General features: G+C 45.7%; 2 protein-coding genes across 4 annotated transcripts in view; one reads left to right on the forward strand and one right to left on the reverse strand.

Annotated features, from left to right (window-relative positions):
* The first annotated feature begins 1,367 nt into the window (after nucleotides 1-1,367).
* On the forward strand, nucleotides 1,368-7,543 carry PDCD5 (programmed cell death 5). The gene is made up of 6 exons (XM_058529072.1): nucleotides 1,368-1,550; nucleotides 2,408-2,445; nucleotides 4,866-4,927; nucleotides 5,747-5,838; nucleotides 6,786-6,857; nucleotides 7,328-7,543. The coding sequence occupies exons 1-6, from the start codon at nucleotides 1,485-1,487 to the stop codon at nucleotides 7,373-7,375; spliced, it is 378 nt and encodes a 125-aa protein (XP_058385055.1). The 5' UTR covers nucleotides 1,368-1,484; the 3' UTR covers nucleotides 7,376-7,543.
* Nucleotides 7,544-9,899: 2,356 nt separating this feature from the next.
* ANKRD27 (ankyrin repeat domain 27) overlaps nucleotides 9,900-26,953 on the reverse strand; it is a 46,693-nt gene continuing 29,639 nt past the window's right edge. For 2 of the 3 annotated variants that reach the window (XM_058529068.1, XM_058529071.1), the window contains 11 exons: nucleotides 25,917-25,976; nucleotides 25,699-25,818; nucleotides 24,563-24,607; nucleotides 22,358-22,480; nucleotides 16,209-16,406; nucleotides 15,028-15,147; nucleotides 14,767-14,928; nucleotides 13,449-13,560; nucleotides 12,548-12,626; nucleotides 12,283-12,355; nucleotides 9,900-11,244 (listed from right to left, as the gene is read on the reverse strand). In XM_058529068.1, coding sequence (XP_058385051.1) covers nucleotides 11,011-11,244; nucleotides 12,283-12,355; nucleotides 12,548-12,626; nucleotides 13,449-13,560; nucleotides 14,767-14,928; nucleotides 15,028-15,147; nucleotides 16,209-16,406; nucleotides 22,358-22,480; nucleotides 24,563-24,607; nucleotides 25,699-25,818; nucleotides 25,917-25,976 — 1,326 coding nt within the window. In that variant the 3' untranslated portion in view covers nucleotides 9,900-11,010. The other variant, XM_058529070.1, reaches the window with a different exon arrangement.

The raw sequence follows: 26,953 nt of genomic DNA on the forward strand, positions 1-26,953 counted from the left end.
ACATCAAGATTCAGCCTCACAAGGCCAAACACAGGCTGAAAATGAAAACTAATCAGAAAAATCCAGACAGTCAAGGGAAAGAAATTCAGTCTTCAAGGCCAAGCGCAAGCTGGTGGGAAGGTGCCAGCCAGCACGTCCACGTGCTCCCCCTCCCCTACCTAAAACCCCAGCACATGCTCTCCCTCGCAACCTTTAAAACCCCTTGCCTCCCATCTTTCCGGGAGATGGGACAAATTTGAGAGCTCTCATCTTCCTGCTGACATCACCCGAAATAAAAACTCTTTCCTTGCCATAAGCCTGGTGTTCCAGTTTTCATTTGGACCCTCTTGTGTGGTTGGTAAAAAACCTGGGTATGTATCCAGTAACATACCCAGAAGAGGCAAATTCATATAGACAGAAAGTAGAATGGTGGTTTCCAAGGGCTGGGGGAAGAGGGAATGGGAGTTATCTAATCGGTATAGAGTTTCAGTTTTACAAGATGAAAAGAGTTCTAGAGATTAGTTGCACAACGTGAACGTATTTAACACTTTTACTAAACTGTACACTTAAAAATGGTTAAAATGGCAAATTTTATATTTTGGCACAATTAAAAAACCAACAACTGGATAACCTGCATGTCACAAGATTTAGGGAGCTGAGCATCACCCCCCCACCCCACTCCGCCCACCCCCTGCCCCACCCCAACGTCCCCACTCCAGAGGCGCGCGCCACAGCTGCCCAGCCCAGCATCCTCCAGGGCAGGCCCGCGTGGCGGGGGGAAGGCAAAGGGGAGGGGGTATAGGGGATGTGGGGGTGGAAGAGGTTACACCACACCTCGCGGCCCCTGCTCCAGCCTCTGAGGAAAGGCCCGTCTGTGCCCGAGTCAGCCTCCAAGTGTGCTTTAATTTGGTTTCTTAATAGTCTGGTGACCAGCGAGTCTCTGCTTTCTCCGCACCCCCAACCCATTTTACGTGTAGCATTTACTATTTTTGAGCAAATCTAAGAGTTGTGCAACCGTCACCACAATCCCGCTTTAGAACATTTCCATCACCCCACTTAGCCTAAGCCGCAGCAGCCTCATCTGTAAATGGACACACATGAGCCTAGCAAGGAACAGTCCACCAGCAAATTTTACCTATTACTATTACACCCGTGGACGGCCTCCTTCTAGATTACTATCTTCCCCCACCCCTGTAGTAGGTGCCAGCCCCCGGGCGCCCGGGGGGCCAGGCTCCGGATGGGGCGGGGCGATGGGCCGCGGTCGGGAAGGCTCCGCCCACGCCTCACGGCCCCAGATCGCGGAATCGGGCCTCTGTCGGCGCCCTGGCTGCGGCGGGCGGCGGGCGGCGCCGCTCCGGGCTGGATTGGTGACGCCTGGGCGCTGCGGGCGCCTGCGCAGTGGGGAGGGCCGCGCGCCGAGGGGCTGCGGGAGATCCCCCGGAGCGGGCCGGAGCGTGCGCGCGGCTGCTGGACGCGGAGAGCCGCTCGACCCGGACGGCCGCACCATGGCGGAGGACGAGCTGGAGGCGCTGCGGAAGCAGAGGCTGGCGGAGCTGCAGGCCAAGCATGGGGTGAGCGCGCCCGCCGGGCCTGTCCCTGCCGGGCGCCGCCCTCGCCCGAGGTGGAGGGCGCGGCCCCAGGCGGAGGCTCCGGGCGCCGCGGCCCGAGGACCCCCCGCCGCCCCGGTGGCCCCGGCCCTCCCCGGTCGCGGGGGGGGCGCGGCGGCCAGCCGACCACGTGCCGCCACGGGCGGTCGGGCGCCGGCCTGTGCCGGGCGGGGGTCGGCAGCCGAATGCCCAGCCCCTCGGGCTCTCCGGACCCTTAGCGTTCGGATCTAGCCCGCTTCCACTACTGTTCCAGCCGAACTGTCTGGAATTCAGTTGTTCTGACCCAAGGGGTCGGCGTTTCTTGAGGGTCTGCTGTGTGCCGGGCGCTGAGGGTGCAGGGGGAGCATCCGCTCTTTAACGGGTTGGCAGCCCCGGGAGGAGCCAGACGCTGACTGCTAATCCCGTAGACAAAATGCCCGAGTCCTGACTACACTCCACCCTAAAGAGAAGGGCAGTGACGGGTTAGGACCGAGCGGGATGGCCTCGAAGGAAGCGCGGTGGAATCATCGGCGTTCATACCCAAGCACATTTTATTTTCCAGATTTATTCTATTTTAAAATACGGTATCCTAGTACAGATGCTCCCCTCCCTAAGGTATTCCAAAACCCTCTATTAGATTGTGACTTGAGAAGCTTATCAAAACATTGTAGTTAAGTGGAAAACTATCCCATTAACTTCTGTGAGGTCCCGCTTTTATTTATTTGGTAATAATTTGGTCTCTATCACTGTAGGAGCCAATTAAGTATGGAAACACAATAGAATAGTTCCTGTTTTTTTCTTCGGTGAAATTACCCAACTGAAAGATGAAATTATTTTTTCAGGATCCTAGCGATGCAGCACAACAGGAAGCAAAGCACAGGTATGGGCTGGAGCTCTGCCCTTTTCTGAAGGGTTTTCTCACCAAACGGTTTTTTTACTTGGGTTATTTTAATAGATGTGTGGATCTTAAAGTTTTTCCCAGCATTGTGATTTGTCCTTAAATCGCTAGGGTATCTTGGTCATTAATTTGTTAATGAAATAAACGTGTGGAGCCCCTCAGCACTCACTGCCTTGTATTGCAGTTACTGGTTGATGTTCGTTTCTCTGCTAAACTGTGATTACCTTACAATAAGCATAATAATAGGACTATCTCGTACGGACGTTTTGAGGATTTCATGGAAACAGTGCCTCACGTCTAGTAAGTGCTCAATAAATACTGTTAGCTTTTTATTTTAGCCCAGCACATGGCAGAGCACCTCACACTTGGCAGGTTAATTGAATGATACCTGATTACCCCATCATGCTACCTGTTTTTCTAATTGATTAAAAACATAAAATTTACCATCTTAACCACCTTTAAGTGTATAGTTCAGTTGTGTTAACTATATTCTTGTTGTGCAACAGATCTCTAGAACTTTTTCATCTTGCAAAACTGAAACTATGCCTATTGAACAACAACTCCTTTTCCCCTCCCCCACCACGCTACCTTTAACTCATTCATTCATCAAGTATTGATTGACCACCAGCTGTAACAGGTCAGGCACTGAGCATTGCTGGGTCTACAGAAAGAGGCAAGGCAGAGAAGGTTGCTGCCCATATGTGGCTTATGTGAGTGGGAGAAGACAGACGGTAAGCGCCTGAGATAGTGCTAAGAAGAAAATAAAACTACTACACAAATTTCATTGGTTCTATGGTATACATTTTTTCACATATGAACATATCTGAAATTGGGTGTGTCTCCTTGCACGCTCTTGCCCTGGATTCTTCTAGACAGGATTTACTTTTGCTTCTGCCATCACTTGGGTACATTTCTAACTTGAGACCGTAAAATTAAATTCTCTGGCTGGGGCTCCCCGGTCTCTTCACCCCTGTAGTGTGAATTCAGACAGCAAGCCTGCAAGACTGAAGCTTATTTTATTTATTTATTTTTTTTTGAGGAAGACCAGCCCTGAGCTAACATCCGAGGCCAATCCTCCTCTTTTTGCTGAGGAAGACAGACCCTGGGCTAATATCCGTGCCCATCTTCCTCTACTTTATATGGGATGCCGCCACAGCATGGCTTAACAAGCGGTACGTCGGTGCGCGCCAGGGATCCGATCCGAACCGGCGAACCCGGGGCCGCCGTTCACTGCAGCCACAGCGGAGCGCACGCACTTAACCGCTTGCACTTAACCGCTTGCACCACCAGGCCGCCCTGAGACTGAAGCTTGAAGTTCACATTCTCAGAGGAACTTTTTTCCTCCTCCACTCGGGGCCAAGGTTGATGCACGCAGGCTTTCTTGCTGTCCCTTTCTGCAGGGAGCATTTATTTCTCGTTCACCTTGTACTGAGGATGTTGCTCTTCGTGCCCCAGCTTTGAGTGGGGGTCTCCCATTAACACCTCATCTAGGGTGTTTTTTCATTCCTAGAGATACATGAAACTAGGTTGCATCTTAAAATCGATGGCATCTTAGACTCAGTGAACGTAGTAACAGTAGTTCATGGCAGGGTTGAAGTACGCAGGAGTAACGAAGAATGGCCTGTGGAAGTAGGCTTCAAGCCATGTTCCATGAGCCCTAGGGCTCCTCAGGTGGGGTGGTTAGTGAGCACAGCCAGCTCCAGCTCCCCTCTCATTCAGCCAAAGAATCTCTGCTTCTGTCTGTGTTGTGTATTAAGTTCCTTGAAGGACTTCATTTGAAAAAAAAATTTATCTGCTGCTTAAAAAAAAAGTTTGAAACCACGATCCTATCAATATGAACCAGTTCCTACTTGGATAGGTAGGAAGATGCAAGGATAGTTGCAGAGTTATAACTTCACTTCCCGTCCCCACCCAAAAAATAGAACTGAGAGTCTTGAGACATGGGATGTGGTTCTAGCTTGGCCACGATATCTGTGTCCCCTTAACAGAGCCTCCCTGGGTCTCAGCTTCTTCATCTCTGAGAAGATTACACAGATTAATCACTTGGTCCTTCTAATTGCCTGAAATCTCACTACAAATTTCTGGCACCTCTCACACTAGGTACTTAATAAATGCTGGTAAATGTGGTTGAACTGAAACTCCACCCTGAATTATGAAAATGTAAAGTTTTACCTGTCAACCCGGTGGGTTTACACCCACATAATCTAAAACTGGCTTTGAGGGCAAGAGTGGACTCTTCAATTTACTGTAGCTGCTGCCATCCACACAGCACCTACTCTAGTGCAGTCTTATGTACTGCAGGCTTCCATCTTGAGAAACGTATTGAGTGAGTTACATTTTGTATGTTCAGTAGGAATGCTGACAGCTTAGTTCTAATTTTGCTTGACCTGTTTTTGTTGTAGGGAAGCAGAAATGAGAAACAGTATCTTAGCCCAAGTTCTGGATCAGTCAGCTCGGGCCCGGTGTAAGCATCTTCAGTTTCCTTTAAGTTATTTCCATAAAATTGGCTTGAGTTAGTTGAATAGGGAGATATTTATGAAATTATTGCTGTCTCCAGATTGAATATTTGTGTAACCTAAAGACACTTGAGATACAGATTATTTGTAAGTGTGAAGTTTATAAACCTAAATAAATGTACTTAAATCATTATTAAAAGTACCAGCTCGGTTCTCTCTTACCCAGGAGATGATCTTCAAGTGCATATTAGGTAAAATGTATAGGAAAGAACTCTTAAGTCAATCACAAAATGTTGCTGGTAGTTGATGTGGGGTGATAGGGGCTTAGGGGTTTATTGTAGTCTCTGTTTTAGTGTATGCTCATCACTTTTTATAATAAAATGTGGAAAGAAAACCATGGAGAAACAAAATGAGCCAATCGGAATGAACTAGTGTCTTCTGTGTTGTAACTTGAAGCCCAGCTTAAAGAGGCAGCTTTAAAATGCGTCACCACGATTATATATGTGTAGTAATATATCAATCTGCTTTCCAGAGGGCAGTCATATATGTAAAGAAAAAGAAAAGCAAGGACTTAGAATCTGAGGGCCCAAGTTTAATCTTGGCTGTGCCACTACTTCTGTGTGGCCTTGAGATTGATGTGGCTGAACTGTAGTTTCCTCATTGTTAAGAGGGATAACAGTACCATCTGCCCTGCCTACCTCGCTAGTCTCAAGACAAAATAAGTCCGTGAAGTGCTTTGGAAATGTCGGTGCATAGTTTTAAGGTATAACAAGTGCATTGAGTTTTGACTCCTTTTAATGTGTATATATGTATTTTTTTCTTTTCAGTAAGTAACTTAGCACTTGTAAAGCCTGAAAAAACTAAAGCAGTAGAGAATTACCTTATACAGATGGCAAGATATGGACAACTAAGTGGGAAGGTAAGCTTGGACTGCCTTGAGGCAGTTTTACGTAATGTTACCTACTTTATCAAAACTTATCTTCAAAAGTCTGCTTCGTCTTCCGGTTACAGAATTCTTGTTGACTATTTCAGTGAAGTGATTGTTCAACAAGAGAATGAATAGTTGTATCTACTATCCTAAAAGATAACTAATGGCCTTTCCTAAAGTCCTGCTGCTGTCTTGTCCTGACGTTGCTATGGAACCTTCTTGGTGTCTGTGTGACCCAATGATTGTAGCGTCAGCTAGCTTAAACTGCTTCTACACTGGAAATAAGGTTTGTCAGTAGTACCAATTAAAATACTACCCGTGTAGATAGAAGTTAAGCGTGTTTTGCGGGTGAGGAGGTGCTAAGATGCCCCAGTTATGTGTGTTGCTATGATGCCGTGATGGGTATATTCTGGCAAGCCTGACCTTCCTTCAAGATCCAGAAGAGCCCCACCCGCACTGGGCAGCCCTCTGCTGCCACCACAGCCTGCAGGGATCAGTCCTGGCCTGAACCCCTTACCCTAAGCCCGTGTGTGGAAGGTACGACGACTGGCCCGTCTTTTTTGAGTGACTTATCTCCTGCACTTAAGCGTCTCAAGGACAGAGGCCGGTGTGTGTCTGTCCTTGACACTTAACACAGTGGTGTAAGTGGTTGTCACTGGCTGCTAGTGGTGATAAAGGTGTTCTTAATTACCTGTTAACTTTGGATTTTTCTGAGGAAGCTAATTGATGGATACTTTTTCCCCTCCTCAAAGGAGGACTAGCAGAGCAAATTTTATTTGGAACTAAACCAGTAGTTATAACCAGTAGTTTCAACCCCTGTCCACCTCTCCTTCCCCACTGACCTCTATCCCATACCCCTGAGAGACTAAAACAGTTCGGTCTGTTGAGGGCAACACTTTGATTTAAAAAAGTACTGTTTTTCTTTCTGGTTATCCTAGGTATCAGAACAAGGTTTAATAGAAATCCTTGAAAAAGTAAGCCAGCAAACAGAAAAGAAAACAACAGTTAAAGTAAGTTTCCACAGATGCACAATGCAAAAGAAAAAGATTGCTATTTTAAATGATAAGTGTTGAATATACACTTACTGTATCAAAACAGGTTTCCGCCCATTGACATTTTCATTTTGTAACACAGAAGTTTGGGGAGGAAGGCTGCATATATTGAGGGGTCTGATTTTTTTTGATTTAGCAGGGGTTTTTTTGATGTCATAATAGTTTATAACATTGTGGGATTCCAGTTGTACATTATTATTTGTCAGTCACCATATAAATGCACTCCTTCACCCCTTGTGCCCACCCCCCAATTCCCTCGAGGGGTGTAATTTTTAAGGCTCGTCTCTTGACGTCCCCCCCTTAGATCTAGAACACAGAGTTGTTTCAAAGACAGACAAAAATATATAGTATATAGACATTTTTCTTCTCAGAAAATTGAGTTATGCTTTATTAAACATGTTATGACACTCATTTAATTTTCCCCCTAGTTCAGCAGAAGAAAAGTAATGGACTCTGATGAAGATGACGATTATTGAATTTAAGATGTTTAGAGACTGGAACTTAATGGAACCATTCTAGGATAGATAATATTTGGGAGAAGTTGAGATTTGATTGAATGTTTACTTTGTTTATTGTCTATATGCCTTTTAAAAAAATAAAATTGTTATGCAAAATGAAACAATTTGGGCAAAGTTGTTTTAGTACCATAGCTGAATGAACAGAAGATCTGCTTTTTGAATTTGTTCCTTTCCTACCAAAAGCTTTTACATGTGTAGCAGCATGAATATACCCTTTGTAATTGTCACATTAGTGTTAGGTGGGAAAATGGCCTTAGCAGAAACAGAAGCTGCTCGAGCACTCTTCAGTAAGAGGAAAACAGCGTCCAGTAACGTCATGGGAGGTAAAACCCATGGACTAAGCTGAATCAGCTCCAGTATTAAACGTCTCATATTTCCAAGACATAGGCTCTGAAAGCACGTAAGCTATTTTTCTTCCTGCAGATAGTACTTATATTTAATGTAAGAAAATTCCTAGCTTTAGTTTCACTTATAATCTGCTTTTCAAAAGCAGTGAGACTAAATTATCTAACAAATATTACCCCTATCCAAAACTACCTCTATAATAGAGTGATACTTGAATTGAAAAATATTACCAAAATAACTGAGACATACTAGTAATAATACTTCAACAGTAATAAACATGTTTGTAAGAGAAATGACTTCTAATGATTAAAATCCAGTTAAGATTGTTTAGCAGTTAAACATTTGGGTAGAAATAGCCTGGGTTCTTCACTGATCAAGTTGCAGGTAACTTAAGCAAATGTCATCTTATGTTGTGCTTCACTCCCACTAGGTTACAGTAACCTTTGCTCATACGTGTAAGTCATGAACTTCTCTCTCCAGTGAGCTGTGTCGTGTGCCCTCTAGATGTCAGTCCTGAGACCCAGCTAGGAGGACGGTCATAAGGTTAATGAGGGGGACAGGATTAGCAGCAGCACAGCGACGGGAAATGAGGTTTACAGTCGCAGTCTCAGCTTTAGCTAGCACACTGCTGACAGACATGTAAACTATATGTGAGATTTTACTATATTTAAGACTTATAATTTGTAACTGTGGTCAATGAAGGAAGTCAGTATTGAAATAAGTGTCTTGCATTCCTGAGAAAACAAATGAATAAGAACATCAGAACGTTAAAAACATGCAGAATTTTTTAAAGGAACAGAATAAATAGTCAAAAGCAAAATTCGGTCAAGGATTTTTAAAAAAACCCAATTACAGGTAAATTTTGCTTTGGGACTCATTTACATAAAAATGCTGGAGGGAAAGGAGACAGTTTCAGCCCGTTTTGTTACATGCTTTCTCTGGCAGAATAACCACTGTCCTAATGGCACCTACTGATGTGAATGTGTTTCAAGATTGTCAAATCCTGTCCTTCAAAGCCACTTGAGAATGGAAAGTGGTTCTGTATGGGAGATAGAAGTTCTTGAAGGCAACAAGGGGGTGGTGTACATTTGGGTCTAGGGAGTGGGGCGTGGTTACTCTAAACTTTCTCATTTAACTCAGTGAACTGACAATACTTTGAATTCAAAACACTCTCACACAAAATAGAAATTTGGGCATTACCAGTTTCTGAATTGTCAAGTCAAGTTTAGTTTGGGTTTTTTTTTACTTTATTATTTTTTTTATTTTTGAGTTTTAAGCGGGGAAAGCAATTGGAGAAAAGCACAGGTGTTTAAAAATAATCGAGGTAATCACTTCAGATGACTCACACTGCTGATTACCAGAATAGCTCAAGAAGAAACTTCTCTGGTAAGATGGACAGTCCCATTCACGGTATTTATATCTCTAGATGAAGGGCACACTGCACTGGAAACTGCCAATTCAGATGACACTGCCAGTCGGGCTTTGGCCCCAGTTCCGATATTTCAAGCAAATTGGTCCCCTTATTTCTCTAAACCTGTTTCCTCATTTGACAATTCTACCAGCCAGGGCAAATGTTAGAATTAAATAGGGGTATAAATGAAAGTTTTCAAAATTATACTGCACCACCCAAAAAATTAAGTGGTATCAAATGTATATATTTGCATCTTGGAAATGGCTGTGCTGATAAACTGTATAGGCTATGGTTTCTTAATTAGGATGGTAGAGAACCACAGCAACTTAAGTCGATAAGGTTATTTAGTTTAAAAGTGGGGTAAAGGAGAAAAAATAAATCAGAACAAAGAAATTCACAAAGCAACAGTGTTCATTTCCTGTTTGGGCTAAGAAGCTGTATTATATTCATTTTTTGTTCTTCTGAGTTTAAAAGAAATGAAAACATTTTTGTGGGCCCTAGGCACCATGCCTCAAGTCAGCCGTAGTCAGGTAGATGGATAATAATCTGCTCCCAATAATCCAGTTTACATGTTTCAGTCACACATCTACAACTGAAAAGTAAAATGTATGTCCACCCAATTGGGGAAGATTTTTCCATACACAAAGCACACGTTTATAGCAGAGGCTGAGAAACCCATATATCTCCACAGCAAAACATGAATTAAAAAAGCGTACCATGACACACTCAAGAATCATAAAGTTTACTGTTTCTTTTCCATCATTTGGCACATATCCAAGGCACATTAGAAAATTAGAAATCATAAATTACTTTGTAGAAAAATAATCAGCCCCTCCCTTCTATAATACACAAGTTATTTCCAAGAACATGCACAAAACCATTTCCCTATTACAAAGGTCTTTGAAAATGTACTCAAGGTAAACCCATGTTTGCAGCTCCGAGACCAATTAATAACATAAAAAAATAACAGTATAATCTGTAGAAGTTTATAAAAAGGAATGAATGGCAATAAATTCTAACTTAAAGTAACTTTGACCTGGTTTGTGCTGTAAGTTTTGAATCTGAATCAAAAGACTAAGATGTGCCAAATCTACTCTCTAGTTCAGTAACCATCCGTCAGGTGTGACATTTAAGGGAGGTTCTTAACGGAAAGGGATGTTTCTAGAGACGCTGCTGCAAGTGCGTATGTGCGGTGATCAAATATCTGTACTCGGTTGGAAGAAAAATTATACCAAACTTGTCCCACATACATAATGTAGAACAGGTTATACAGTGTCCTTTTCACTAAAATGAACATCAGAATGGCATTTAGGCATCTTTGGGTTCAAATGTTGCTTTGCAAAGGAACATTTTCCAGGTCCCGTTTTCTTCATGCAAATGTGGCATTCCTGCCCAGCCTCCACGGAAACATGAAACCTGAACTGCTGCTCTCTCCAGCTTATCCCAGATGGAGGAATTCTTTCAGCTTGTGGTTTGCTAATTTACACACATCACAGAGGTTTAGCACCTATCAGTAGGAGGAGGTCAGAATCTGGTGATGAAACCTCTCACTCTAACCAGGGAACCCTAATACTTCAGGAAACATACACCCCAGTCTTAAGGATCTGGACACCACTGGAATTTTTGTCCATTCCAAGTGTATTTATTAACTTTGAAGAGGAAAGAGATGGTAGTAGTTTTTTGTTGTTGCATTCTTCCCCTTAGCCACAGAAAAGCTTTCAGGAACCTGCTTCTTTCTCAAGCCAAAGTACATTTAGTTCTAAGCTGTCTTCATGCCCAGCATCTTCTTGTTGAGGACTCACTGCTTGGCAGCGAATTTAACAATTCCTTATTCCCGTTAAGACTGGGAAATACTAGCCTCGTGGGGAGTAGCAGGGCTGCCAGCAGTCTCTGGGCCCTTGGCTACAACTGCATCGTCGACAGTGTGTCTGCGGAGCATTCGCCTGTTCCCAGGAGCAGTCTGTTTCAGTCCAGGCCTCTGGGGCTGCTCACCACCTCCTTTGTCAGCAGTCTGAGATCTGCTCTGGTCTGGCAGGTTATCCTGTTCCCGTGTGACTCTCTGCCTCCCTGGCTGAAGAAAGGGTACAATTCAAACAGTTCACGTTTGCACTGTGCTTTAAACCACTGCCACACGTTAACAGCCACCCTTGAGTGCTTATACGTGTCCCTGTGCTCAGTGCTTCCGGGCATAATTTCCACTCTGCCATCCCTGTGGGCATAGTAGGATGTGTGTACTCCAAATGTCAGACACAACGCAAATGCTTCACGTTTGCACATTTAATCTTTACAACTCTAACGTGTGTGCTATTGTTGCGCCCATTTTACAGCTGAGGAAACAGGTTGAGCAAAGTCAAGCAACCTGCCTGGAGTCCCACAGCTAGCAAGGGAAAAGCTGAACCCAGGCAGATTTCAGAGTTGGTGGGTTTCCCACCCAACAGCAGGTCTATGAGCAAAGTCATGAAAGAGGAAATAGGAAATCAAAATTAGTCATGTTTACAAGAGTCACTTTAATTCTCTAAAACAAAGATTTAGAACTTAAGTATATTTGTTTCAACAAGCCTATGCCATACATGCTGTGAATTCCATTTCTCATCAATAGTCATAGGTCAAGCAGCAATAAGAAAAGTCCTGTTTCTGAGAAGAGGCACCTAAGAATGTAGAGCAGGCTTCTTTTATAACTGAGTGATTAGAGAGTGCTTTAGGAAGACGGCCACCGACAGCGCTGTCTATATGAGCAACTCTATACCACATTCGGAGTTTTTACCCACCTATATACAAACTTGTTTTCTTCCTTACATAAGTGGTTCACATATTAGTGAATTTGCTTAGATAGTGACATTTGAGACAGTTCACACAGTGTGTGTACACACCATGAATTGCATCTTTCCATGTGTACAACTATTTTCCACTTTTCCTCACTTTCTCAGCTCAGAAATGTATTGTTAAATATAACAATAAATGAGGTCTATACTTGACCCTCCCACTAAAGAACTCATTTTAATTATTATTAACTCTTACAGTGAAGGGAATCATGACATAAGCAATGTGTTTAGGTTAGAAAAAGCCAAGCTTTAAAAAAATACGATTATAAGCCAGTGTAGTAACTCACCTCATGCAATGAACCTTCAGTAAGATTAGGGGCACTTCTATCTCTGGCCATAATCTCCCTTGAAGTCATTCCCCTGAAACCCAAAACAAACTAAAATAAACGTTTGGGATAGTTGGGATAGCAAGGCACTGGCTGGCCACGAGGTGGCAGCACTCACGGAGTGCAGGCTTGTCTACAACCCTTTTATAAAAGCTGCACATCCGACTCCAGTTGTAAGTAAACGGAGGGTCGAAAGCACAGAAATCAACTCGAATTTGATACTCACTTAAACTGACCAACTGAGGGGACAAAGTAAAACTGCCTAGGAAAAGGTTCTTCTGGTAGATCATACATTTTTGAGTTCCCTGTAGATGAAAGGATAAACATCTGAAAACTTCCAAAATAGTTGAAGAATTGTTTTCAAATTACAGCATAGATGCAACCTCTCAATTTTCTTACTTTAACAAAATTTATAAAATTAAGCACTGCATTTGCTTAAAGAAGCATATCCGTAGACAACTATTTATTACTGTATGAACCCCCATGAAAAAGAAAGATAAATCCTCAATACACTGATATTCCCCAGCCAACTACGGTGAGACAGCCTCAGGATTATCCAGGCATGTGAGTGGGTTTGTTCACATCGCATTGCAAACTCATATCGTAATTTAAAAAAAAAAATGAGTAGAACAAGGACCTCCTCTAAACTATAACAACTTTTAAAAAAAGAAGAAAATACTTCAGCCCCAGCCGATTGGCAACTGCCATTATAATTACCATCAACTTCTGCACACCTGCAAATTAAAAAAAAAAAAATCTCGAAAGGTCCGTTTTACCCCGGATGTCCAGGAAATGCTTAGAAAATGGCCTGGCTTTGGAACGTGAGGCATGAAAGAAACTACCCAAGGTTGGTCCTCCTCTCCAGTTGGTGAGGGAGGCCTGAACCTTCAAGGTCACACTGAAAGTCTCCACCTGACTTCCTCAGGAAGCATCACATCAACCAGAAAACCAGTGTCAAAAAAAGCTGATGAATTAGGATGTCACATACATTTCTTTGGTGCCTACATTCCACCCACAGTCATGATTACAATTACATTTCACATCTGCAATTAAATGAAACCAGCAACTACTCATGAACTTCCAAATAAACCCAAGTTGAAAATTACAGAAAGGATGTAAGTTCTTACATTTTTTCCTGATCTTAACAGTAACGTATTCCTGGTGGTCTGTTTTGCCATCATCATCTAACGTGGCCACACAGCTTGGTACGACCTGAAGTAATTCCATTATTTTTGAATTCTACAATTTGAAAGGGAAAAGGTAACAGGTAATTGCCTGTTTTTGATCTGTCACTATTGATGTGGCTGGCACAAAAGCTAAGAAGTAATTACACACAACACTTGGAAGCCATAAAGCCTAGTGGTTAGGACAGCCTGGCCCTGCTCTCTCCTGGGTACTCTGGGCCGGGAATTGGACTGCTCTGTAGCCGGGCTGACAATAACAGGATCTATTATCGTAGAGTTACCATGAGGTTATGGAGGGCCCGATGCATAGGAAGTACTCAATAAAAGACATTCATCATTATCATTTGAGACAGTGCTAAGTTGAAAGTTTAAAATATTTCAATTCTGTTAAGAAATGTCACTGAAAATTAATAAGCCTATGAGTAGGCCAGATTTATGGTGACTCTAACATGACAGTAGTGTCATTTAACAGCCTACCAGTTGTCTACCCAGAGTAGAAAACTAGATATTCATCATGAACACAGGAACGGTAAAGAGCTACCTTCTCCTCAGGAGAAGACTTCCTCCCCACTTCTCCATGGCAAACATGAACAAAAGTGGGGAGAGGGGTAAATTCACGATTCTCCCTACAGAACTGAAGGAGTTTCAAAGCCACCAACTGAACGACCTTTCTCCATTGTGCTGAGACCTCAGGTGTACCCCACCGCAGGCAGGGAGGGCGAACAGAGACCACAGGTGCACCCCACCGCAGGCAGGGAGGGCGAACAGAGACCACAGGTGCACCCCACCGCAGGCAGGGAGGGCGAACAGAGACCACAGGTGCACCCCACCGCAGGCAGGGAGGGCGAACAGAGACCACAGGTGCACCCCACCGCAGGCAGGGAGGGCGAACAGAGACCACAGGTGCACCCCACCGCAGGCAGGGAGGGTGAACGGAACTCAGCCTGCTGCTTCCCGTGAGGCCCTGATTGCAAGTCAGAGGGCCAGACCAGGGCGCTGACACCCGCACTTGGGGGAGCACCTCTGCTCAACCCTTGAAAGCGACCCCTGAAACACCGGCTCCCGGAGCAGGGCCCCTCTGCCAGGCAACCAAGGACCAGGTATTGAGCCACACCGGCTGACTGCCGGCACACCACGTCAGCCAGGCATAACGACTCAAAGGTCCAGCTCTTGCTATTCCAGATCTGCCTTAAACACAGGGAATCCAGAGGGAGCTGTGAGGGCCTTGGGATGCCCTCCACTCCTAAGCGCTCCCACTCACCCGCTCAGCACAGTCTAAGGCCGTGCACTGCCTCTTGTTCAACACCTGAACCGACGCTCCGTGAAGCAGAAGCAGCTCCACCACCAAGACGTGCTTCTCGATCACAGCCTCGTGCAGCGCCGTGTTGCCCTTGTTGTTAGAAACGTTAAGGGAGGCCCCGTGCTGGAAGGAGGAACAGTACAGTCGATAGCAACGCAGCACCCAGGGGACGAAAGGCCCATCACGGACTCGGGTCAGCAGCTCCTGGGCTGTGGGCCTTACCTGCAGCAACAGTGCCGCGACTTCGTGGTGGCCACTGGAACAGGCGTAAATGAGGGGTGTGTTTCCACTTATATCCTTTTTATTGGGTTTTGCATTAGAATCTAATAAATACTTCACCACCTAGGCCAGAGCAGAAAAATTTCAACCTTAATTAAAATTGGCAGGGAGAAATCCTCTAACTTGATATTCTTTTGACATTTCTCTAAGTTCACTTAGAAGGCTCTTTAGACACGTCTGCTCCTCGGGAGAAAGCAGACCAACTGAAGGGGCGGATTAACATTTGCTGAGGGTCTGCTCTGTGCCAGACAAGTCCTCGGCCCTGCTTTTCATTTCATCATTAGATCTGCCCCATGGAGAGCTGGAGTTATGACTCCAGTGTTATAGATTAGGGAACTGACGCTTGAAGCACTCTGCTAGGTGTTATGAGAGAGACGGAAGACTTGAAATATGGTTCCTGTCTCAAAGCTCACAGCAGAACTAATAAGGGAAAATTTTAAAAAATAGATAATTTTCAAAAAGAAATGTGATTTAAAAAAAGTCAATTAGGGCCGGCCCCATGGCTTAGCGGTTAAGTGTGCACGCTCCGCTGCTGGTGGCCCGGGTTCGGATCCCGGGCGCGCACCAATGTACTGCTTCTCAGGCCATGCTGAGGCCGCGTCCCACGTACAGCAACTAGAAGGATGTGCAGCTGTGACATACAACTATCTACTGGGGCTTTGAGGGAAAAATAAATAAATAAAATTAAAAAAAAAAAAGTCAATCATTCCACAATTATCTCTTGAACCTCCTCTATAGGGCCACAGTCCACTTTATAAAGTACTAAACTGTTTGGCACAGACCAAGAGGAATGTAAAGGTGCTAAGACGTGGGTAGAGCCCTCGACGACTAACACTCGAGCACCAGAGACGGCTCCTGGTGGGGTCAGAATCAGGATGACAGCCTCTGTGCCACCCAGGTGTGCACTGGAGTGGAAGAGGGGATGGCCCCACCCCCAGAAGCACCAGAGTTCTCTGTTGTGTTGCTGAGCGGTCCTGCATCACAGAATCTCAGGGCTGAGAGAAAGGACCTGTGCCATCCACTGGGCCAGCTGCCAACCCTGCCCCTCGGCAGAATTCCCACCAAAGGAGGTTCTAACCAAAGCAAGCACCCTGCACACACTGCCCAAGAGACGGAACCCATACCTGGAAGTGGCCCTTCTGGCAGGCCAGGTGGAGTGGGACGGCTTGGTTCACGTTTCTGGCACCCGGACTGGCACCATGCTTCAACAGGAGGGGGACGAGCTCTGCCCGACCGTGCAGGGCAGCAACGTGCAGTGGGGAGGAGCCCTCCTGGTTGGTCACATTTACACCAAGCCCACTGGCAGGAATCTTTGCCAGCTTCTAGTAAGTGCAAAATGGAGACAGAAATGTCAATAGTATTTAAGAAACCAGGCTGAATAAATCGAAGCCATATGCCCCCCACAGCCCCTGTGCAAAATCTCGGATCGCAGTGGGATCCAGAATCAGGCTGTCCCCAGGTGAATTCCTACTACTTTAGAAAGGTGTGATATACCAAAGGATTAACTTCCGTTTTCAAGAAAGCAAGCCCCCTAAAATGATACCCTTTACGCCAAGGCAATTCAAGGGGGAACAGAAAGTCTGTTCAACAGATGGAACAACTGAATACCCACATACGGAAAACTGCACATCAACCCTCATCTCACACCAAACACAGAAATTAAGAATGCATCACAGACCTCAAAAACCTGTAAAAGCTACAAATGTAAACCTCTTGAAGCAAACACAGGAGAAAATCTGCAACACTGGGATAAGCAAAGATTTCTTAGATAAGACACAAGATGCGAAAACCATAAAAGAACAGTTTGATAAACTGGACTTAATAAAAATTTTAAATGTTTGCTCTTTGAAAGAAACAATTACGAAAATGAAAAGGCAAGTCACAGAACGGGAGAAAATGTTTGCAATATTTGTCTCTGGCAAAGGACTTGTACCAACCAGAATGTCAAAATACAAAAAACTCTGATAACTCAATTAGACAATCCAATTTTTTTTTTTAAATCAGCAAAAGATTTGAAAAAAAATATTTGAAAAGACTTTTCATAAAAGGAGGCCAGAGGAATGGTCGGTCACAGAGCACATAAAATAACATCTTTAGTTATCAGGGAAGTGCAGATCAAAATCAGGAATGACAAAAGCAAAGCGTCAGAACACAGATGGGTGGTTGCCAGGGGTTAACTACACAGGGGCAGGAGAGACTATCGGGACGATGCAGACATCCTGCGTTTTGATGGTGCTGGTGGTCACACGGCCACGTGTTCGTGGCCGCATCAAACTGTTTGCTACTTATCTCCATAGTTCACTTTCATTTTTATCATGAAACTACCTTATTATTCACAGTGGTTTTAAAATCAATCATGCCAATATAAGAATAATCAGTCATTAAAATGGCAAATAAAACTGACATAAACGATATAACTAAAAAGAAACATTAAATTGTGATGTTGAATCACACATTTTGATAGTGAAATTAATATGTCAATGTTTTATGTGACTGATCAAGGACTAAAACTTTAATTCTCTAGTTTGCTTTTTGATAATTAAAAATGTTATCTCTTAGAAAAACTATATTTTAAATTAAGAGTGATTTACCTCAAAAATCAAAAACAAACACATGAAGAAGTAGGGAGAAAAAAACACAATGAAATACCATTGCACACTTACCAGAATGGCCAAAATTAAAGTCAAAATGGCTAAAGTCAAGAGGCTGTGGGGCACCCAGACCTCTCACACGGCCCGTGGGAACGGAAATGCTCCAAGCACTCGGGGAAGCCGGCAGTGTCTCATCAAGTTAGATGTATACTTACTGTATAATCCAGCAATTACAGCCCTAGGTATTTACCCAAGTAAACATACATTTATACAAAGACTCGTCCACAAATGTTCACAGCAGCTTTCTTCACAAAGCCAAAAACAGGAAACTACGCCACTGCCCATCAACAGGTGATTAGAAAAACCAATCACGGTATATTCAACAAAATACCACCCAGCAATAAAAAGAAATGAATTACTGATCCACGTGGATCTCAAAAACATTCTGCTGAGTGAAGGAAGCCAGACTCAAGAGTGTGTACTGTGTGGTTCCATTCACATAAAACTCTAGAAAGTGCCAACAGAAGGCAGAACAGCGGCTGCCTGGGACAGGGAGAGACGGAGGAAGGCAAGAGCTCCAAAGCAGCACAAGGAAGCTCCTGGAGGTGATGGAGACGTTCCACGTCGTGACTGTGGTGATGGCTTCATGGGTTTATGCCTCTGTAGAAACTCACCAAATTCTACACTTTAAAGTATGTAAATTATACTTCAATAAAGATTTAAAGAAACAAACTCTAGGAGCCAGCCCGGTGCCACAGTGGTTTAGTGCGCGTGCTCTGCTTTGGTGGCCCGGGGTTCACAGGTTCAGATCCTGGGCACGCACGAACGCACCGCTTGTCAAGCCTGCTGTGGTGGCATCCCATATAAAGTAGAGGAAGAACAGGGCCAATTTTCCTCAGCAAAAAGAGGAGGATTGGCATCGGATGTTAGCTCAGGGCTAATCTTCCTCACACACACAGAAAAAAAACCTCTAAATACACCAGTGAGCTAGAAAAGGATGGGCTTCTGGGGCCGGCCCCGTGGCTTAGCGGTTAAGTGCGCGCGCTCCGCTGCTGGCAGCCCGGGTTCGGATCCCGGGCTTGCACCGACGCACCGCTTCTCTGGCCATGCTGAGGCCGCGTCCCACGTACAGCAACTACAAGGATGTGCGGTTATGACATACAACTATCTACTGGGCTTTGGGGGTAAGAAAATACATAAATAAAGTCTTTAAAAAAAAAAAAAGAAAAGGATGGGCTTAAAGGGAGAGTTTTAATTTAATCACAGACATGAAGACATTTCATTTTGTTTCTTTTTGAGAAATTAGAAAAAGAGAAAAAGAAAAGAGGTTTTCAAAGAACAGGAAACATAAGGTTTTACCCAATAAATTCAACAGTTATTTTAACGTGTAATTCAGTTTCTTGTTACAACTAATGAACTCTCAGGTGGGGAAGAACAGAGTGTAGGAAACTGACAGAAAGAACAATAACAGAGATGCCTCTAGCCACACAGTCACGGACCGGGCCTGAAGGCTTTGTTTCTCCACAAGGTATCCTCTGAAACATCATCTGCCTTTTTAATCCCTATTTTTCACAGCAGCCCACTTAAGGGAAATTATTTTTTAGATGCTACATGTCCACCAGCATGGGGACAGAAAAAAGGTTGTACATCCCCAGTGTACTTAGTACCCGGCAGCTGAAAATGTGAATGAAAATTTTAGTCATTTCAATATCCTTGGGTTAGAGTAACCATGTGAAGCTTTTAAATAAGGTAGTATTATCTTGCAGTACAAAGGACACCACCACTGTGTCTGTTTTGTAAAGTCAAATTAATTTTCTTAGTATGGGACACACACTGAGTTCAACAGCTAGCACATGAGTGCACACTATGTACACAATGCCATGTTAACAGCTCACAAGAAAATGAAACACTTAGGTACACACTTAAGAAAACATGGACAGGATCTGTACCCTGAAAATCACAAAAGGATGAAGAAATCAAAGAAGACCTAAACATCTGGAGAGATATACCATGTTCATGAAGACTCAACATAGTAAAGATGTTATTTCTCCCCAAATTGATCTACAGTTTTAATGCAATTCCTATCAAAACCCTAACAAGGTCTTTTGTAGACAGAGACAAGCTTATTCTAAAATTTATATGGAAAGGCACAGGCCTTAGCATAGCTAAAACAATTTTGGAAAAAGAGGAATAAAGTAGAAGGAATCAGTCTACCAAATTTCAGGACTGACTATGTAGCTACAATAATCAAGACAGTGTGGCACTGGTGGAGGGAGACACAGATCAATGGGACAGAACAGAGAGCCCAGACATGGACCCACATCATACCTAGTCAACAGGTGCAAAAGCAAGTCAGCGCGGGAAGGATGGCTTTTCAACAAATGGTGCTGGAGCATGTGGACACCCACGGGCAAAAAAGAACCTCAACCTAAGTCTCATATACTGTACAAAAATTAACTCAAACTGGATCACAGACTTAACTGTAAACTATAAAATTATAAAACTTTTAGGAGAAAATATTTGGAATCTAGGGTTAAGCAAGGAGTTCTTAGACTTGACACCAAAAGCATGATCCATAAAAGGAAAAATTGATAAACTAGACTTCTAAATTAAAAACTTGCTCTGTGATGGGCCCAGTCCCGTGGCCAAGTGGTTAAAGTTCTGCGTGCTCCACTTTGGCAGCCTGGGTTCGCAGGTTTGGATCCTGGGTGTGGACCTACTCCACTGACCAGCCACGCTGTGGCAGTGTCCCACATACAAAAAAATAGAGGAAGATTGGCACAGATGTGAGCTCAGGGCAAATCTTTCTCAGCAAAAAAAAAAAAAAAAAAAAAAAACACTTGCTCTCTGAAAAGCCATGTGAAGAAGCTACAGGCAAGCTACAGACTAAAAGAAAATATCTGACAAAGAACTAGAATCTAAAATATATAAAGAACTCTCAAACCTCAACAGTAAAGGAAAAAACAAACCAATAAGGAAAAGGGGCAAAGGAAATGAACAGGCATTTCACTGAAGAGCATAGACAGATGGCAAATAAGCACATGAAAAGATGTTCAACATCATAACCCATTAGGGAAATGCAAATTACAACTACAATGAGATAGCACTACACACCTATCAGAATGGCTAATATAAAAAATCGTGACAACACCAAATGCTGGTGAGGATGTGGAGAAATTGGTTCACTCATACATTGCTGGTGGGAATGTAAAATGGTGCAGCCACTCAGGAAAAAGTCTGTCAGTTCCTTATAGGATTACCATGTCATTACCACACGATTCAGCAGTTGCATTCCTGGGCATTTATCTTAGAGAAATGAAAACTTATGTTCTCACAAAAACCTGTACACTAATGTACCTATCTATTTTATATGTAAGGGCCGGCCCGGTGGCTTAGCGGTTAGGTGCGCGTGCTCCGCTACTGGCGGCCCGGGTTCAGATCCCGGGCGCACACAGACACACCGCTTCTCTGGCCATGCTGAGGCCGCGTCCCACATACAGCAACTAGAAGGATGTGCAACTATGACATATAACTATCTACTGGGGCTTTGGGTAGGGGGGAGGAGGAGGATTGGCAATAGATGTTAGCTCAGAGCCGGTCTTCCTCAGCAAAAAGAGGAGGATTAGCATGGATGTTAGCTCAGGGCTGATCTTCTTCACGAAAAAAAAAAAAAATTTATATGTAATATCCTAAAACCACAAACAACCCCCATCTCCTTCAATAGGTAAATGGTTTAACAAACAGTGGTACCTACACCATGGCCTACTACTCAACAATAAAGGAATGAACTGTCGATTACATGCAGCAACTTGGAATCATGCTGAGTGAGCAAAGGCAATCCCAAGAGGTTCTATGCTTATGATTCCATTTATAGAAAATGTAATGAGATGAAACGACAAAGTGACAGAAATGGAGAACGGATCAGTAGGTCCCTGGGGTCAGGGATGGTGGGGTGGGGGTGACAGTGAGAGAGGTGGTGTGGTTATAAAAGGGCAACATGAGAGGTTCTTCTTGTGGTGAGCAAACTGTTCTGTGCCTTGAATATGGTGGTGGATACACAAAGCTACATGTGATAAAACTGGATAGAACTAAACACACACACACACACACACGCACGCACGCAAATGAGCACAAGTCAAAGTGGTGAAAGCTACATACGACAGATGGATTGTATCCATGTTGATATCCTGGTTGGGATCTTGTGCTGTGGTTTTGCAGGCTGTTACCACTGGGGGAAACTATGTAAAGGGCACAGGGGATCCTCTGTACTTGGAGGGAGGGTCCTCCCGCAGAGGGTATACCAATGTGAGGTAAGGCAGTGGCATGGATCTCGCATGCAGCCTGCATGGGGACTGCAGCCATGTGGACAGCAACCCTGTGCACATCTGTTCCTAAGCTCCTACCTTGTGACTGAGGGGCCCAGAGAGCAGCTGAGACACTGAGCCCGTGTGCACGTCCTTGCTCACTGCCCTGCCCGTTCAGAGCGGAGGCAGCCCAAGCCAGATCCTGTACTAGCGTCCGCTTCTCTCCACCCTGAGCTAACTGATCTCCACCACATCTCAGAGGAAACCACTGCCAGCCACTCAGGAATGAGCTGGCTGAGAGGCAGACAACTTTCCTAAGTGGAAAAAAAGTATCTGCCCACCCCCCCCGCACCCCCACCCACAGAAGCAAAGCCAAACCTTTTGAGCTGGAGCACATTTGGGGCACTGGCACAAGGGATGACAAAGTTCAAGATCCGCGGCACTGACAGCATCCTCCACCTCATCCAGGTCCTCCTCGGTCCACTCCAGAAGGTAACGCACCTGGTGAGGGGCAGGAAGGAGAAACAAGGGACCAAAACTCAGCCTTGGCTCCTTTCCCAGCGAGAGTATCTTCAACATACACCCTCCACTGTTCCAAGGGCAGGGCCTACACTTCCTCAACCACCCAAGTAACTTCTACACGACAGCTGCTCCTTCACGAAGATTCCAGGGCACACCTGTGCTAAACCTTTCCTAAGTCCTTTTAATGGTGACACAGAGGGATTAAGCTGCCACTTCTGCAACTTGTGTTAGAGATTCTTTTCTTCTCAGAAAGGGGCAGAGCGGTGCTGTGTCAGGGCAAAAGCTTTAAACCCTGGTCCTGGAGCATTTCGTGAGCACCTCCTCGTACATGATCTAATTGTACGCTTTCAACAAGCAGTCCCTCCTCACCTGGGAGAGAGGTCAACAACTCATTCAAGGCCATACCACAGTCAGTGGGGGTCGGAACCTAAACAGGGGCTCTCTGACTCCATGCCAGTGTGCTTTCCACTGTCATGCACTAGCCCACAGGTGAGAGCACTGGAAAGACCCCCAACAGGTCAAATTTATGTTCTAGTAAAGACTAGTTCCTAGGATATTAAATTTGAGAAAAGAAAACAAGATAAATACATTTGTAGGCCTGGTTCTAAGCACTAAGGAAGTCCGTGTATGTTCCAGGAAGACCCCCTTCGACCCCAAACTTCTTTCCTCCAGATCCCTTCCACACTCCCGATCACAGACACTCCTCAGGCTGGAAACACCAAAGCCCTCACCTAGCAGGCTAGCTGGGGCAGACAGAGGGCGGGTCCTCGTGAACAAGATCGGGGGCGGGGGGCAGGTGGCCTCACACAGGGACTTGGAGGCTGTCAAGTGTATAGATTAGTTGGATGGTGACTCCAGGGCACTGGGCAGTTTGTCCCTGCTCACCTCCTTCACGAGTGGCCTCAGCCCCCTCACCGGCCCAGAAAAGGAAGAGCAGGTGTGTCAGAACACAGAGACAGTCGTAATCTCTTCTCCACACAGGCTCTGCCACTGGCTCACACCATGGCTCGTAGGGTGCCCAAAGAAGTCCTCCTTTCCTTCTCCCAAAAAACACTGGGTCCTCCTGCGGCTGGTCTCACGCAGGAGCAACACAACATCAGCCAGATACAGACACTCGTGTCCCGGCCCCCGAGGAACTGTGTGGATGAAGAGTGGCCTCCTGGGCAAAGGCCAGGACACTTGTAACTGCATTCAGACTCTTGATACCCCACAGGCGGTTATGACAGGTCCCAGTCATCTGTCCACCACCTCAAACTCAACATCAGCGAAAAGCAGTCCCAAAACACACACCATGCAAAGCTCTCCTGTAACATGGTTTATTCAGAACTCCTAATTTGGTAAGCCCTTAATTACTCCTCCTTTTAAAGTGGAAAACGGAACAAATCCCTTTCAGGAAGCTGGCTGAAGGCAAGCCAGGGAAAACTGCCCACAGGAATCTCACGAAGGCCGTCTCCACTCCCCAGGGATTGCATCACGGATGGTCCCTGTCACCCGACAGTGAGAGTTAAGACACCTTCCCTCCAGCCAGGACATCCTCTCCATGTGCCAACCCAGAGTAGCCAGCACCATCTCATCGAGACACCTGCTTGTGCCTCCTTGGGGCCCCAAGCCTCAGACCTTGGCCTCCTGGCCCAGGGGTCACAGCCGTCCACAACTTCTACAGGGCCACACAAACGCCCTCTGGGCTCTGCCTGCACCTCCTCCGCCGCCTCCTCACCCCCACCGCTGTCTGCTCATCTTGCCCCCTGCTGGTGGGCCCGGGCTCTGAGCCCACACTCTGTGCCCCTGGACATGGGCTGGTCTTCTTGCCAACATCTCACCACCCTCCTGGAATACAAATGTCTGAAAGGCGAGGACCTGCTCACAATGCAGCTTTCTGTCCACCTGTCCATTACTTGTAGGGAAAACAAGAACGTGTCATTACCAGTTATTCACGACGTGCCCCTTCTATGTGAGAGGGAACAAAATCCACACAGCTCCCAGGTCAACTGGGGACAAGACACAGGTGTGGCTGTTTTAACCCAAGAGCAAGCTTTTTTAAATGCCCTTCTAAAAACTCACCATTTCTAGATCTCCATCAGCTACTGCTCTTAAAAGTTTTTCTACCTTAATAAAAGGAAAAAGAATGTTAGAAAAATTATTTTAATACAAAATAATAATAGAAATAATAAAAGCAACATTCTGAAAGCCTAGTAGCTTTCATTTGTCTCCTGATCTGTGGAGGTTTAACAAATCACCCACTCCCTTTCAAACATATCCCTAAAACTGTCAGACAGGACACCCCAGGAGGGTGCTGGTGTGCACTGAACCATCACCATTTAAGGTCTATAAAATGACGCTGCTATTTATGTGGTAAGGTGCAATGATGGTCACCTTGAAGCACAAGTGCTCCCCAAGAGGCCAGCCACCCTTTAGAATGACGTATCTTCAGCTCTCCTTATCCACTGGCTGAGGGCACACCAGGGGGACACCCCTCCCAAGAATGAGTCCAGGTCTCAGTTAGAATTTGGGGTGCATCTCTTGGCTTTCTTTGCTGTGCTTTTGCATCAAGCTAAGCTTACTGGGCCCTCCAAGAGCAGGTCAGGGCTTGGGGGTGGCAGGGGAGGGGGGCCCTGGGTGGAGTCAGTGAGGGTTCCCCATCCACAGGAACAGGCAAAGGAACCATGGCCCATCCATGCAACAGCCTGCTCTGTAGGCTGACAGTGGACAAGCTCTGAGACAGGTTAAATGGAAAAAAAAAAAACAGGCTATAAATCAGCTTTTGCAAAACGCAATGTGGGAGTGCCTGCAAACGTCTACATGAACTTTGCAAGAAGTCAGGAACGACACGCATCAGGTTAACGGGGTGCTTAGGGAGTGGAAGGGAAGGACTGGGAACTTATGTGGCAAAACGATCTTAAATCAGGGGACCTATAGGTCCCTCTCTCTCTCTCTCTCACACACACATGCACACAGGCACACACGCGCGTGCTGACCACAAAGAAAGAGCTGCTTCAGGAGCAGACCAGGAAGGGCAAGCAGCTAAGAACTGGCTGGGCTCCTCTCAAGGGCGCCAGCCTCCGCCACAGCAGACGTGAGTGTCCCAGTAACGGCGAGCAGGCCGATGGGGCAGCGCTCGTCAGGCATGGCTCTTTAACTTGCTGCCATAACGCAGGGCCGCCCAGCCCTCGTGTCCGCCCTCTGTCTGGGAGCCTCACCTCTCTGTAGTCCTTCTTGGGGTCCTCCTGTCTGGAGCTCGCTGACACGGAGGAGAAGCTGGAGGTGGAGGAGCCCTGGCTGATGGAATCCACAGAGCGCTGCGGGGAATGCACAGGGACCTGGAGCACAGGAGCCCGACGAGAGAAGGGACGTGTGAGGGCCAGAGAGGGGGCCCTGCTCTCAAATAGGGCCAACAAGCACAGTCCTGTCCACTTACCTCTGAAGACCTCTGCCTCCTTTCAAGGGACAGGTGACGGGCTTCCATTATGGACAGAATCTGGGAGGATGAAGGGGACATGAAGAGCACTGAACGAGATGGGTCACCAAGTGTCATCAGCCACAAGGCCCCACTGCCTGCCCATCTCCTTGGAAGGTGCACGCAGCCCAGCCATACCCTTGGAGAGCCAGAGGAGCCAAGGTCTGGAGCAGGTGGGAACGTGGCATCACACTGATTAAGTCTGGGCTTCTTCCACCAGACCACCACTCCTGCTGGCCCACAGGAGAAGCTGTGCTTCCCATGGATGGGCTCAGAGGACAGGAGAAGCCCAAGCACAGAGGGGCCTCAAAGGCTGCCTTGTCCAGCCCCGGCTGTTTGTCCACAGGTGTAAAGTGACCTTTGCACTGGCACCCATGGGTCTCAAGCAGGAGCAGCTCAGAACCGAGACAAGAAGGCAACCTCCCCCTTCCCTCTGCAGGTCTCCCTCTAGAAGGGGCCTCTGGTAGAAGCTACAGCAGCAGAGGAGCCCTCAGCTCCTCACGGGCATCTCAGGCCAAGGGCAGCACTGCCCAGTCCCAGCAGCCCTGGTGGCTACAAAGTTGAGGACCCCCTGGGGTCGGGCGCAAGGGTGTAAACCTTCAAAAACTGTGTTACTGTAGATCTGATGTTAACAAAAATAACCATAATAAATAAAGAGGGTGGGAGGAAGTTTTGGAGGGGATGGATATGTTTACGGCATCGATTGTGGTGATGGTCTTGCAGGTGTACACTTACCTCCAAACTCACTGAGTTGTACACATTAATTATGTACAGCTCTTTGTATGTCAATCAGACCTCAATAAAGGGGCTTACAAAAACATCGACAAAAACTGTGCTACTCCGAGAAGACAACATGAACAAACTGAAAAGCTCCCAAGAAGAGCGGTGGAAATTGTAGAAGGGAGCCAGTAAAACATCTGGAGGCAGAAGGCAAGGGATGTGCAAAGGGAGACAGCTGGAGACCTGTATTAAAATGCAACGGCTCATGTGAACCACAA

Source organism: Diceros bicornis, chromosome 34, assembly GCF_020826845.1.
Source record: "Diceros bicornis minor isolate mBicDic1 chromosome 34, mDicBic1.mat.cur, whole genome shotgun sequence".
Lineage (NCBI taxonomy): Eukaryota > Metazoa > Chordata > Mammalia > Perissodactyla > Rhinocerotidae > Diceros > Diceros bicornis.